Here is a 14,057-nt window from a genome sequence, read left to right as displayed (position 1 = left end):
CTCCCTAGACTAGTGCTAAATGGCCAGATAGATTTAGGGGCATTCATCATTGTAATCATGTTGCTTAATTATTCATAGGCTCCATCAGGCCTCTTCCTGGTGTTGCATGTAGTTATAAGAGGGTAAGCCAGACTCTCATGATGCAAAAGGGACAACGGGGGATAAAGCAGGTTAGCTCTGCATATTGACTCATTATTATACATCTCTAGCTAATGGCTAATTGAAGCCATTAATTTTCAATTCAGAGGAGACTGATGGGCAGAGCGGAACATATTGCATTGTGTTTTTTTCCTTTAGCTTCCTACTGTAAACCACACATTGCTGCATTGTTACTTATGGGATAATAAACTGAATGCTTTATTTCGATATAAGAAAAAAAATTATGAGAGAGGCTTTTGGTTTTAGAGATGTGCAAACATCACAGGCTACATCAGTTCAGATTACAGTGGTCCAGCCTCCAGCTGGGCACACTGGGAGCAGATGGCCCTATAATCACCAGGGTTCATCTAGGTCTGGAACAGCAGCCAAAGTCAGCTCCCAATATTTGATTTAATTTCAAGTATAGCTTAAAAATACAGGACACGTCAGCTGGCATCACTGCAAGACACTCCACAGAGCTCGAGGCTGGCAGCGCATGTCATTTTATGACTGAGGTTATTTAGAAGCAAAGATGTTTAATAAAAGACGATAGCCTATATCCAACCAGCACTCAAGGATCTTCCCTGCCATTGTTAGTTTCCAAAGCGTATGTGTTTCACGGAGTGCCTTACACAAAATGAATTAGGTTACCAGCAGAGGCAGTCCATAGGATTATGCACATACATAAAAACTGAACTGATGCCCTGTAAATATTATCTAAGCCTATATACATAAGCCATGCAAATGCATAAGAGCATCCTTTTTTCATATACCAAGAGTTTATGTTACATAACAGGCTACACCAGCTAGAAATTCTTAGCATCCATCCAATTTTACTTCTCAGATTAATATTGCTTTAATTGCTCAACTGGCGTGGATTTCAACATCTTTTTAATATTAAATCTCAAGCATGTTAGTCAGTGAAATAAATTGAATATTGTTTGTAAGTACAATACATATTGCAAGCTTTAGCTCAAAAACATGGCACAAATCAAAGTCAGAAACAACACAAAAAAAAGTGTTGGTAAGTTAAAATTTTCCTCCATAAAATTCCAACCACCAACCCCTGACCCAGACATCACCTAAGCCCTCTGAAAAGCCCTGGGAAAACCCCACATGCTTCAGACTTCTGCAACTGGGCCATAGGAAAGATTTTGAATTTTGTCTTCTGTAAAAAGCCACATTGTCATCCTCCACGTATTTAACTGGATACAGACCTCCCACATATACAATAGCAGCACGAGACCAAGCCAGAAAAACAAGGACTCACTTTACTTTTTCAAGATGAATATCCCATCTAAATGTCCTACAATATCCTTAACCTCCTTAAAGCGGCACCTTTATTGTCCTTCCATTATGCATTTATGCATAATCTCGCAGCTATATTTTCAGCAAGCGTTTTGCTTGTTTTCCTACATAGCCTTCTTATCGGCTGTAAAACTTGGTGAAAAGAAATGTCGACTATATAACACAAAACGAAACTCCCGCAGAGGTAAAATAAATTTGGGGTGGTGTCCCCACTTCAATGGAAAGGCAGTATTTAGCTATATTCAGACTGAGACGAGTGATTGCGATACTTGCGTTGCATAGAGCAGCTATACAAATGTGCCTCTCAGTTCCACCCACGTTTCAACAAATGCCTTATCTGAGTCACGCACCATAATGACGCCACACTGTGCATGTTTTTTTTTTCTTCAGAAAAGACAAAAAAAAAAAACACAAAAAACACACAAAGCATCGCTGGTCATTTTCACAAGCCTTTCTATGCAACCACCTCCTGCAGATATGTGGGAGGGAAACAACTGCGTAATAACGTTTCACAAATCCAGCCAAAAACAAGAGAGAGTCCGGAAACATTATGTGCCTGCAAGATTCTGTTCCTCTAGCACAGCCAAGCTGAAATGGTTTTGTCTTAGCGGTGATGAATTTCTGATGTTATGTAACACAGCTGAACCTCCTTCACAGTCAAGCAAAAACAACAGGGGAATGCCAGGATTTTAATGCCAAACACTGTGCGCCTGCAGATGCAATTTCAAGCTGAAGAAGTACCTCGGGGGATTGAAGGAATCAGCAGCTTAGTAGAGATTTGAGCGCTGCAGGTCTGTCTGAATCATCCTAATGTCAACACAATTGACACTGAATAGTGGATTTTCCTTAGGCAGATTGAGATTGACACAATGCAACGCAGCTTTCCAAATCTGTATTTATGCTGTAAACACATTCAAAAGGCTTGAGTAATGTCTGGGACTCAGTGATTCAAATTCCTATTAGTAAACACTTTCGTGCCTTAAAGAATATTGTTTATTGGCACTGCTAAAATGTATTGTACACCAGACTTATTAAGACAACTGTTTTCTATTACAACAAGCTATTGTTACATCTTTTTCCATTGTAGTTAAATACTGCATTTTAGTTCTAATAGCACATAAGCAAGACTGATAAGCTGGGATCAAAACACAGCGATGGGCATGCTTTAAACTGTCTTTCTAAAACTGGCAATCCACCCTGAAACCAAATTGTCAATTGAGCATGGATATTATGGGGTAGGACGGTTTTCAGTTTAAGACACATGACATACATGTAGACGATAGCTGAGTTTTACAGGCGAGACAAGGCTGGAAGTCTTAAAGCAACATCATTGTGCCCTTGAGCATCTTTTAAGTAGATTAGGGAAATCTCGAAGCCTAAATGAGGGCATGTTTAGGTTAAAAGACTGCAATAATTGATCCACTTAAGGACAGGCTGTCTTTCCATAGTGCCATCCAAAGCAGCAGGCGGCTGGGATCAGTAAGATCTGAGTCTTCCTCTTGCCTGCTTCTTATCTTTTACTTGCACTTTTTGCTTATTCCTCTGTGTCTTTCACTCTGTTGTCTTTGCAGCAGATCTGGATTCTTTCTTCCTCTGCATTCTCCATTGGATCTGCATGTCATCTGTCCTTGTTGTGAGTGCTGCACATAACTGTTTTTTACTTATTGCAAAAAATTTGGGCAAACAGATTTTCTGATGCTTGCATGGCAAAAAATGAATAAAACTGCATGAAAAGCATTAAACAGTGGCAGAAAACACAATTCGTGTTTCAAGATGAATGTTTTTAGAAGCCATTAGGAAATTGTGAATTGAAGCAGTTCGCCTATATGTAGTGTGCTGAGTGTAGCTGTATAATGTTAAAGCAATAATAATATCCTGCACTGAGAGATAGGCGGCATAAAGGAGAAGGAGAAAGAGGCGCAGGGTTAGAAAATGAGAGGTTAAAACATTCATACATCTTTTTTGCCTGTGTCTCTTTATTTATGCACATGCACAATTCTCATCACTGTGCCAGCTCCCCTGAGAGCCTGTCTAGCAGATGCACCTCATGCAAATGAGGCTTTGAGGTTATGTGCTATAGGTTACGCGAGCCCAAAGTGTGGAAGAGTAGTATGTGCTGCATGTATATATCAATATCATTATTATTACTATATATGTATATATGTATATTAAGTTAGAGATGTGACCAATGACGGAAAGCAAAAGTGTATATTTTTTTAAAAGTGGACACCCCAACACAAAAGATAATATACTGTATGCCACAATAATTGTAACAGTATGTATAAAACAGCCTACTTCACACCATGTTGATTCTGTGCTTTCATTCAGAGACATGTGGTATCACCACAGTGAGGACAAACTGGTCTTTTAACTCCCAGTAAGAGGTCAGAATGCTCACGAGTGCCGATAAAAGAGCCCAGCACGGCTAGCGTGACCCCCGCAGCTGCAAAAGCATATTGAGGGAATAGCCTCCTCTTCCCAGGTCTCTCATACAGCACGGTTGGCCTGCTGTTCAAAGTGTTCAGGTGCTCTGTTAATGAACAGCAGGACAAGCAGCTAAGGCTGGGTCAGCTCGTGCTGACTCGTCAGGCCGCTTACACAAAGAAAGCAAACCCAGGGAAGTGGATGAAAGCCTGCAGCAGCGTGGAAGGTGTCGCTCTCCCACATTTTACATCAGCTTCCGCTCAATTGACGTCCCCTTCATCTGTCTCATCAAACACGTAAACACTTTTTTTAGGCTTCTTCTCCACATTCTCTCTCTCAGCATCACTTGGCCACTGAGGGTGGTTGTCATGGTAACACCACCTACAGGAGCCAGTTACCTTCCCTGTTACCGTAGCAACTGGTTCCCTACTGAATTTCAAGCATCTCTAGCACGCTCTCTCTCTCTCCTCTCTTCTCTTCATTAAGAATCTGCCTCTATCTCACGTTCCTTCTCACATAAAAGAGTCAGCATATGTTAGCTTCAACTTTCTGTCTTCCTCAGGTCGATGATTGTTGGCTTAATCGTTAGTTAGCTTTCTCTCGTCACTGCCTGTTGATTGATTCCACTACATACTGCAGCAATAAACTGAAGGTCTCCCTTGTATTGTACTTTTTTTGGCACCCAAATGAAACATGTAAAAAGAGTATATAATAATTACTTGTTAATGACTATCGATTATTATAAATACAGACAACACAATAATAGAATAAACAATAAAACATGTTAACTGTTAACTGTGTGGACTAGTATTCTTTTGCTGTTTTCACCTTTTTTATGATCCTTCACTGTTGGTGAATCAGTAGCTGAATATGTAATTTTCTCTTCTTCTGGGTCACGCCTGATGAGCTTTCCATTTTACTTTAATCAAGATCAGCAGCTGTCTGTCTTTACATGACTTCCTTCAGTTGTACTCACCCAGAGTATTTCAAAGGAAATGATGAGTTATGAATCTGACTCATCCGATTGTCATACCGTCACCTGTAGGCTGGTTTAATTAGTTCAGGAACTATAAAGCACAGTTTCATAAATCAAATGACAACATACTAATGATAAGTGAGATCTTGTCAGGCTGGCATGTCCTGTCTTGCTTTGACTCTGGTGTTTTTAAACTGGCCCACTCTGGTAAGATAATGTGTGCTGGCTGTGTAGTCTGCAGTAGATTAAATATTAGTGTTATCTCATTTCCTCTGGATATAAAGTCTCCACAACCTCCCCAATTGAAGAGAAAATGATTTAATCATTGAGACAATTTGTACAAATAGATCCCTCACATTATGGTTTTTTTTCCCCCAAGCCAGAATCAGAAGCGTGTGAAGTATCCAATTTGACAGCCTAAACTTGTAAAAGTATTGGCTGTTAACTGGCACAGCTTGGCCATGGCAACTGAATGATCCTGAGCTCAGAAAAGAATGACATAATGTGGCTGAATCTTACAATTAACTGCAGCCAAAGAAGCGCCTGATTTTCTTTATCCCCTTTAGTTGTCTGAAAAACCAGCACAACCCATCTGTGTACACGGTGTAAAACAGGCACAGGGAAATGCAGTGGGAACATTATGAGCTAGATTTACTTGGTGAAAAAGACAAAAGAAGTATCTACAAAGAGAGCACAGAGACAAGAGGAGGTTTTTGTGACTCACTGCACACAATATGTATTTCTGGGACTTTCTTGCTTAGGCATAAGAATAGGGGGGGGGGGGGGGGGTAACTATTTAAATCAAACAAGCAAACTGATTACTGGTATTCGCGCTAATACTTAATGCATCTCATCTCCACTTACTTTGATGTGGACATGAACTGACTGCAAAAACAGCCGGAAAACTAACCGCACCTATGGATGCTACTTGGGGATCATGCTCACACAGATTGTAGGTGCTTCCTGTTTCCTGAAATTGTATCCTCACATTTACATCCTATGAATCACAACATGAATTTAAGGTAAACAAAGGCCTGCTGATCCTCATTTTGGGGGCTAAGTATCTATTTTGAGTCTCTCTTTTCATCATCAGTGTAACATTTTTGCACAAACTAGCCCTTGAAATTTTCCAGGTATCTTACTACTAAGTGTAAGTACAATAGACACTCATGATGAAAAGAGAGACTCAAAATACTCTCTTAGCCTCCAGACTTGTTTATATGATATCAGAGATGAACCCAGTGTGAAATATTGGGCATATATCAATGTTTAAAATAACAGTTTGGCTGACAGGCTGTTTGTGTTGTAATTTATTCCTCTTTTAGTGTCATGGAAACATTATTAAAACATAACTGAGCTGTTTTAATCTTTCATCTCTGCATGCCACTCTCTTTGATCATTTAGCCTGTGCAAAATGCATTAAAATCTGATGTAAAAAGTGAAGTAAAGGGGGTAAAAGATGTCAATGCAAATTCATGAAGAAGACAAATAACCCTTTGTGTCTTGCTGCAATTCTAAAGCTCCAAAACATTTGACACTGAAGGCGTTAGAAGAATCAGACTTTGATGGTATCAATTTCAAAGCATGAAAAACACATCATTGTGTAGATCCCCTCACCCCCAGCCGGTCGTGGCAGATGGCTCCACCTGTGCTGGAGGTTTCTTCCTGTTAAAAGGGAGTTTTTCCTTCCCACTCTCACAAAGTTCTTGCTCATAGGGGGTTATCTGATGGGATTTTTTTAGGGTCTTTACCTTATAATATAAAGCATGTTGGGGCAGCTGTTGTGTTTTGTTGTTATAAATTAAACTGATTTAAATTGAAGCGATTTTGAGTATTGCAACTACCATTTGCAGTTGGTCTGTTAATGTACCACAGACGGCAGTGAAAGCAGCAAATCTCTCCATGTACTTTCTACCCTTACACATTTGTTTGGAGATATCAGATACAAGAGACTTCTGCTGGGCAGACCAATTACTATACTGTGCATCTGTATTCAGTGGAGAGCTGCTGACATCATGCCACATGGGACACAATTAATCATTTTTGATTGGCTATTCGCCATCTATTGACAACGGTTGAAATTTGACCTCACTTTTAAAGGGGATGAATTCTGACATTATAAGTTATATGTGTCCACCGGGAATGGAAGTCACATTGCCTCAGTAGTTTTTAATTTAGTTCTCAGTGTCGACAGATGAGGCGTTCAGTGGGAAAAGGAATGCGGCATCAGATCTTGGAAAAAATTCTCCAAAATCATGGAGGTGCAGGGGAAAGGGAAAATAAAGCTAGGGGTGAGGAGCAGCATGAATTATTCAGGAACAATCAAAGTACACACATGAAAAGTGAAAAGATGTCACTGGCTACTAAGAGCTGCCGAGGCAGATGGAGAGGCAGTGTCTGAGTAGGGGAGGGGTAAGGAGTGCCCTTGGGATGTGGAGGCGGAGAACAGGAGGCAGGGACAGAGAGAGAAAGGAAGGACGAGGGGGGCAGAGCCAAGGAGGAGACAGGCGTGGGGATTTTCCTTTGTATTATGTAGAGGTGGATGGGGAGCTGGATGGAGGGGAAGTAGCAGGGTACACAAAAACCAGGTAGCATGAAGCGAGAGGGGGTGGGGTCTGCCTTCTGACTGCTAAGAGGCGGCGTGACAACTGCCATAGCCGTGTCGACAAGCGAGAGCCCAGACCTTTTCATGGCCTTCAATAATTGATGCAGCTTGTGCAGTGTGCCATCTTTAGTGTGTACGTCCACGTTTGTGCCTCTCAGCCTCCCGTCAGTACAACTGTGTGACCTATTTGTTAGCAAGTGATTTCTACCCATCTTTGTTCAACTTGGAGGAAAGTGTCTGAAATTAGCTTTTTGTCCGTCTAAGAGAGATGACAGAGCAACAAAAGTTCATCGAATGTCCTCCAGAACTGTTTCTGTTCCTCTTTTTTTTGTAACTATTATTACTGTTTCGATGGGTCATAGTGGACCCAACAACTCTGCACACTCTCACACCGCGCATCCAGCCTCGTTATTAAATTAGACTTTGCAGTCATGTTTTCATACAACTTATAGCTTCACTCCTGACATAGTTTTTTTTCTACCAGCTGCTGAGGCTGAGCAGGAACAAGGATTGTTTCCTCCACAGCACAGCATGCACTCCACCCTGCAACCCACACAACACTCTACATGCTCCACATCACTTCCACTCTCGCCATGCCAGGGCAATCCCCTGTCTCTCTCTCACTCTCTCTCACTTCACCAGCCCTCAGTCTCTTTCACTGTGCCCTCTCTCTCTCTCTCTCTCTCTCTCTGTTTTTCCTCCCGAACATGGAGGACAAGTGTTATCTCTACACTGCAGATGTTTTTCAGGGGGGCTCCGCCGAAGCCTCCCACTGGCTGCGGCAAGGCTAAACGGCACGCTTTGCCCCGGCGTTAAACTTTTCCACAGAAATACAACCCCATTAGGCTTACTGAGGCAGTTATGAAGGATGTGAAAACCTCGGGCAGCAGCGATATCTCTCTCCTGCAAGACTCCAGAGAGGAGGCAGAGCTGGATGTCATCATCTAGTCTCTCAATCCCTGTAGGTGACACTGGACAAACTTATGATGTGCAAACACAAATCTTCCACTGCACACATCAAAAATGCACAGTCCCATCTGGGCTTCAGCTGGTACAGACACAGGTGCAGAAAGTCATAAGTGAAGTGCTTCAAGCTTGAAATTGCCCCATGAATCTCTCTCTCACATGCTCTCTCCCCCTCTCTCTCTCTCTCTATATATATATACACATGTATATGTGTGTGTGTGTGTGTTTTATGTGGCAGTCAGTAGGTGGATGATGAAAAGTAAAGTAATCTTGAGGAAACTGGGAGCAGCTTTAATCTACATTCTTTTTAAATCTTATCCTTTGATTACACATAGCCTAAAAAAGGGGCTGCACAGTCTGAGAATCCAGAGAAATTAACTCATCAAATGCAGCACATCATGACAGGCTATAAGGGATGGCACTAAATGACAAGCCTCCTGAGCAAATTATTAATAAACTTTAATTTGGGAATGACTCCATTTTCTAACCGAGACCTATAATTTGAACGTTTTCAGAGAAGCCAGAAAACAAGATGAATCATCTTGAGTGGGATTTGGCAGAGGTTCCCCAAACCTATTGGGGAGGGTGTTTTGCAAATGTGCAATTAATGTGAATTTATTTTCTGCACGAAATCTGGATGAACTCTACGCCCCGGGCATGCACAAATGTACACTTTTTTAATTTCTACCCAGGCACTCAAAACAACTGGCAGCAAGAACGAGAATAAAACCTCCCAACAGTATTAAACATACGGCACTGTTCCGCTGAGATGGGTTGCAACAATTGCCCAAAGGGTGCATTAATGTCATGCATTCGTTTATCAACTCTGGTAAGGACTCTACTGCTGAGGCACTTTTACAGCGGTCCCTTTCCCCCGGTACAGTACAGCTTTTGTTTCGCAATGACTCTGCAAGATCTAATCCTGGAACTGTGTGTGTTTGTGTGTGTGCGCGCGTGTCTGTGTGTGTGTGCGCGCAAGTGTGTGTGTGGTGCACCTCAAAAACTTGGAAAGGAAGCGAGATACGGAGAACAGGGAAAAAACATGTGATACAACAAAATGGTACGTTTTAATGCCCACTGGCACACGGATATAGCAGAGAAAAGCAAGCACACAGGAAACCCTTAGTGAAATACGATTATCTCTTGGCTCTAAAATTAATTAAGTGAGTAGGGCTGTGTGTGTGTGTGTGTGTGTGTGTGTGTGGATGAGAGAGAGAAAGAGAGAGAGAGAGATCTGGTTGTCCTTATCTTTCTTTTTCTGTTTTTTTTGTTTGTTGTTTTAAACAAATCCTCTTGTGTTACTACACTGAAAGGCAGATGGGAGTGGGAGGTCGTTGCATCTGTATGGCCTGAAACTGCTATTCCTGATGTGGTGGTGGTGGCAGCGTGGAGTGGGCAGGTTGCACAGCAACTTTTTGAATTACTTTGACTGAATTAATTTGACATTCAGGCTCACTAAAATGTATTTTTTAAATCTTCCTGCCTTTTATCTTCTCCACATAATTTCCTGTCACGGTCCGGGGTCGGTGACCGAGCGGTTTTAGTCTCTCTGTTTTTTGTCATTTTGTGTAATGTTAAGTCTTCCTTGTTATTTCTAAGCATTATTCTGTAAGGGCCTGGGTTGTTCTGTTTAGTTTTGTTAGTTTTGTTTGTTGAATCTCCCCTCGTGTCTTTGCCCTCTGTGTCTCCCTCTGTGTTTGTGTTTATGTGTGTTCTTGTGTCTTCTTTCCCCTTCTTGTGGTTTATTCCATGTTTATCCAAGTTTCCCCAGCCCATCACTTCTGCTCTCTCTCGTGTTCCCTCGCTCCCTCTCGTCAGCCTCTCCTCCACTCCTGCATCATGTTTCCTGTTTTATTGTGAAAGTCCAGTGTTTTCATGTTCATTCTGTTCAGTCTTGCTTGCCCTGTCTCGTTATGGTTATTCGTGCCAGCTGTGTTTCTCATGTGTCCTCACTTCCCTTGTTATCCCTTTTGTATTTAGCGTCTGTTTCTTCCTGTGCTTGTTGTGGCGATCTCCCTCATTCATGGCTGCATTTCCCTGTGTGCCTCTCTGTATGTTTAGTTATGATTTCAAGTGTAGTTCTTTGTAACGTTTTCCCTTCCAGCAATAAAGCTGTTTTTTGACTTTGAATTTTCGCCTCTGTGAGGTCTGCTTCTGGGTCCCTTTCCTGCCTGCACGCAGCTGCATCATGATATTTCCCTACTCTCTCCTTGTTTTCCCTCTTTATGCTTAAATCTTTCCTACACAATCTTTCCAAACAGCACATTTGTTTCTGGGTCTGTCCTCGAGACACTCTGTGCTGGAGAGCTCAGGCAGAGGTTTGCACTGCAGTTATTTATCTAAAACTGAGCATACCTGTAGATCCTACAGTGGTCTTTAGAAAAGAAATATGGCTACAGAAGAGCACAATCACTGTATGAGCGCTTTGTGTAACAACAAACTGCAAATGGATAGAAATTTGTCCACTGTGCAGGTTTTGTGCAGCCATTTCTACAGGGCAGTTGTTTCATTAACATCTCTGGTCCTCTTAAAGCATTATGGGTAATGCTGCAAATCATCAAACAAAATCTTCTTGTTTTTTAATTGACAGGATTAGATTATGGAAATTAATGCAGTAACCAAGAATTATTCTCAATGGGAAATTTTAGCCATGAAATGTTTCTATTCTCAGGAATAAAAATCACCCATCCATCCTCTTCCACCTATCCAATTAAGGGCCGTAGGTGGGCTGGAGCGTATCCCACCCCTATCCTAGTTATCGTCAAATCCAAAGAAAAAATATTGTGTAATCCGAAGATGTATCAGTTCCAGCTTTTCATATAGGTATGTTTTTTGGTTCTCTCACACTTGTATTCATGTAGAATACCTTCAGGTGTTGAAGTACTGGTTTGGACAGGATAAGCAGTCTGAACATGAAATCACAACCCGCGTCTTTCTTCCTGATATATTTTGAAGGCCAAATAAATAGTCCATTAAGAAAACATCCATTTAAAATAATGGAAAATAAAAGGAATGTTAGAAAAAGTATAATAAAATAACTGGAAAATGATGTGAGAAATTAATAAAAGATCTACATATTTGTGCAAAATCTCACTCAAATTCAATATAGGTGCCAAGCAGAAATCACTACAGTTCTAATGACATTTGAGCAAAAGTAATGTAAGTTATCTATATTTCCCAGTCTTATTAAAATGGGAAATGCTCGTAACAAACCAAAAAATCTTCTGCATTTCATTAAGGTCAGACAGCATTGCACAAGTTCACAGGGTGCAACAAAGGGGTTGTTTCTCTGACCTTTTGCGTCATGGGGAAAACTGCTTTGTATGTCAATTTGCTAATGTTTTCAGTGCTTCTACAGGTGAGTGCTATTAAAGCTGAGAGAGCAGGGAAGCTCTCATTGGACATACGATACATGTGACTGTCTGGCATAAAAATGTCTGTGCACTCACAGCAAGAACACAGGATAATGCTGAATATGTGTTTGAGTTCCAGTTAAAGGCCATATGAATACACAGTAGAGTCTGAAATTTCCATTTTCAAGTTAACATGCTCTGTTTAAATGGCATGCAATAACAGAGAGATCAAAACAATTTTGCACTATTCATGTTTGAACTGTATTCATGTTAAGTGAATTAAGGGAGGCTGACAGTTTTATTAGGACTAATACCACAGTGTAATCCAGCCAGTCAACCCTCTCAATGTGTAATCTTCCCTGTAAACCTTCACGAGCAGGTCTCCTTGTATGAAGCCTGTTCCTCGGTATAGCAGTAATCCCACTAAGGCTCTTACAGAAGTGAAATCATTTCAGAATGAAAGGAGAGGCTTTATGACTGCTACTGATTCACTGAGGATGATGATTAATGAATAAACATTTCACAAACTACCTCAAGATCTGTCTCAACCTGCATTCAGGGTCCTCCATGTATCACCTCAGATGTTAGAGGTGAATGCAATCACTCTTTATTAGAAGAGGAGTGTTTCACCTAAACCACAGCTCGAGCTGGGATGTCATGACTCATCCATCCCCCTTTCTCCTCCCCCCTCTTCCTCCTCATATCCCTCCCATACTCACACACCTCCAACAATAACCTAGAGCACATCCTCCAACTTGAATTCATGCCTCGTGATGGGTGGCTGAGGAGTTATTGAGAAATAAAGGTCAAGTCCATTAAGCTGAGGGTCAGCTGTAAGTCACGATCAGCCGGAGAGGGGGTTGGAGTACCTGGTGGCCCATTGATCTTTCATTCTGTACAAGAGACTTTCAGTGTTCACCCCCTAACTATGGGCAGGTACATATGCCAATAGAATGACCCCATATATGTCATTAAGATGGATTTCTCAGTATCACACTCCCAAAGTGTGATACTGAGACAGTGCAAATCTGACAGCAAATCTAATTCCTGACTCTTCAGCAGGGAGTTTTTAATCAATTCAGTATTCTTCCATGAAGACCAAATGTACAACAGAACACCAATTGAATATGCATGATGGCTCCATCCTGCTCAAGAGCTGCACCACTTCTCTAAAGGACGGATGCGAGCTGATTTGCTTCTCTGACAGCGCCAGATGGGGTGAAATGAGATGGGATTTAATCTCCATCCTTCCACAGAAGCAAAAAAAAAAAAAAAAAAAAAAAAAAAAAAAAAGGAAGAAGAAGAAGAAGAAGAAGAAGAAGAAGAAGAAAAAAAAAAAAAAAAAAAAGGGCCTGTAACATTCATCATATCAGTGCAGGCCCAGGCTTGACGCAGCGAGCCAAATATACTGTAAACCATGTTCACGGACACTCTCCTCAGTGTGGGCTTTCATTTACATCATATATCAGTATCTGCATGTCAAACGTTTTCACTATCACTGCATTTTCGTGGGCGATGCGTGTCATTACTCTTGTTGACACAGGACGGTGCATTTACAAATTAAACCTGCCCCAGATGATTATGAGCAATCCCGGAGAGAACAGCAGCTGAATGAGAGAGCGAATGATAATAATATTAAAAATACATTTTGTCCTCTTCGCCATTCAGTGAACAAAACAAACAAACAAAAATTCAGCTGGCAGAGATAAAAGACTCCGACTGTTTTGCTCTTACCTCGACGTTTTTCCGCACGCATAATGACAATACAGCCATCAATATAGGTATTGCAGTATGTCCCATTTTCTCGCCTTCCTCTGCCTCTTTTTTATGACGAAGTTGCTGCTATATAATAACTGAGTCCAGCATAAGCTGTCTGGTTACATCGGCTGAAGTGATGGACACTGCCTTTCCTATATATCTCCTGCGTCTTCCTCCTGTTCGCTCGTCTTGCCGTCGGGTTCTCCAATGGCAGCCTGGGCTTTTATGTGGATGAAGTCTGACAGAACCAAGCCCTGTTTCTGCGGGTATTTATCACACAGGCTAGTCCTGGCGTCCTCGCTGTGGCTTAGTGCAGAGAGACATCTGGTGGGGATGAGCTGAAAATGCAACCGCTCACTTTCTGTGTCACATTTAAAGTATGTGTGAGTGTGAGTGAGAGTGTTGGGGGGGAGGGGGGAATTCACGTAGTTCATGTCTTAACCTGTGGTCCTACTGCTGTTTCAGTTGAAGACAAAGCAAGCTGACTTGTCATGTAGAGAGTAACCTTGCAGGTGATTCACTGAATAAC

The 14,057-nt window shown here is 41.5% G+C and overlaps 1 protein-coding gene across 2 annotated transcripts in view; it reads right to left on the bottom strand.

The window, feature by feature from the left end:
* Positions 1-13,754, bottom strand: part of aplp1 (amyloid beta (A4) precursor-like protein 1) — a 33,322-nt gene extending 19,568 nt beyond the window's left edge. For both annotated transcript variants that reach the window (XM_085366630.1, XM_085366631.1), the window contains exon 1: positions 13,505-13,754. In XM_085366630.1, the coding sequence (XP_085222756.1) occupies positions 13,505-13,570 (66 nt within the window). In that variant the 5' untranslated portion in view covers positions 13,571-13,754. The remainder of the gene's footprint in view (positions 1-13,504) is intronic.
* Between the last annotated feature and the right edge of the window lie 303 nt (positions 13,755-14,057).

Source organism: Diplotaxodon limnothrissa, linkage group LG11, assembly GCF_057381915.1.
Source record: "Diplotaxodon limnothrissa isolate DT_005_m linkage group LG11, D_limnothrissa_male_GT1.1, whole genome shotgun sequence".
Lineage (NCBI taxonomy): Eukaryota > Metazoa > Chordata > Actinopteri > Cichliformes > Cichlidae > Diplotaxodon > Diplotaxodon limnothrissa.
This window is presented reverse-complemented; position numbering and strand designations above follow the sequence as displayed.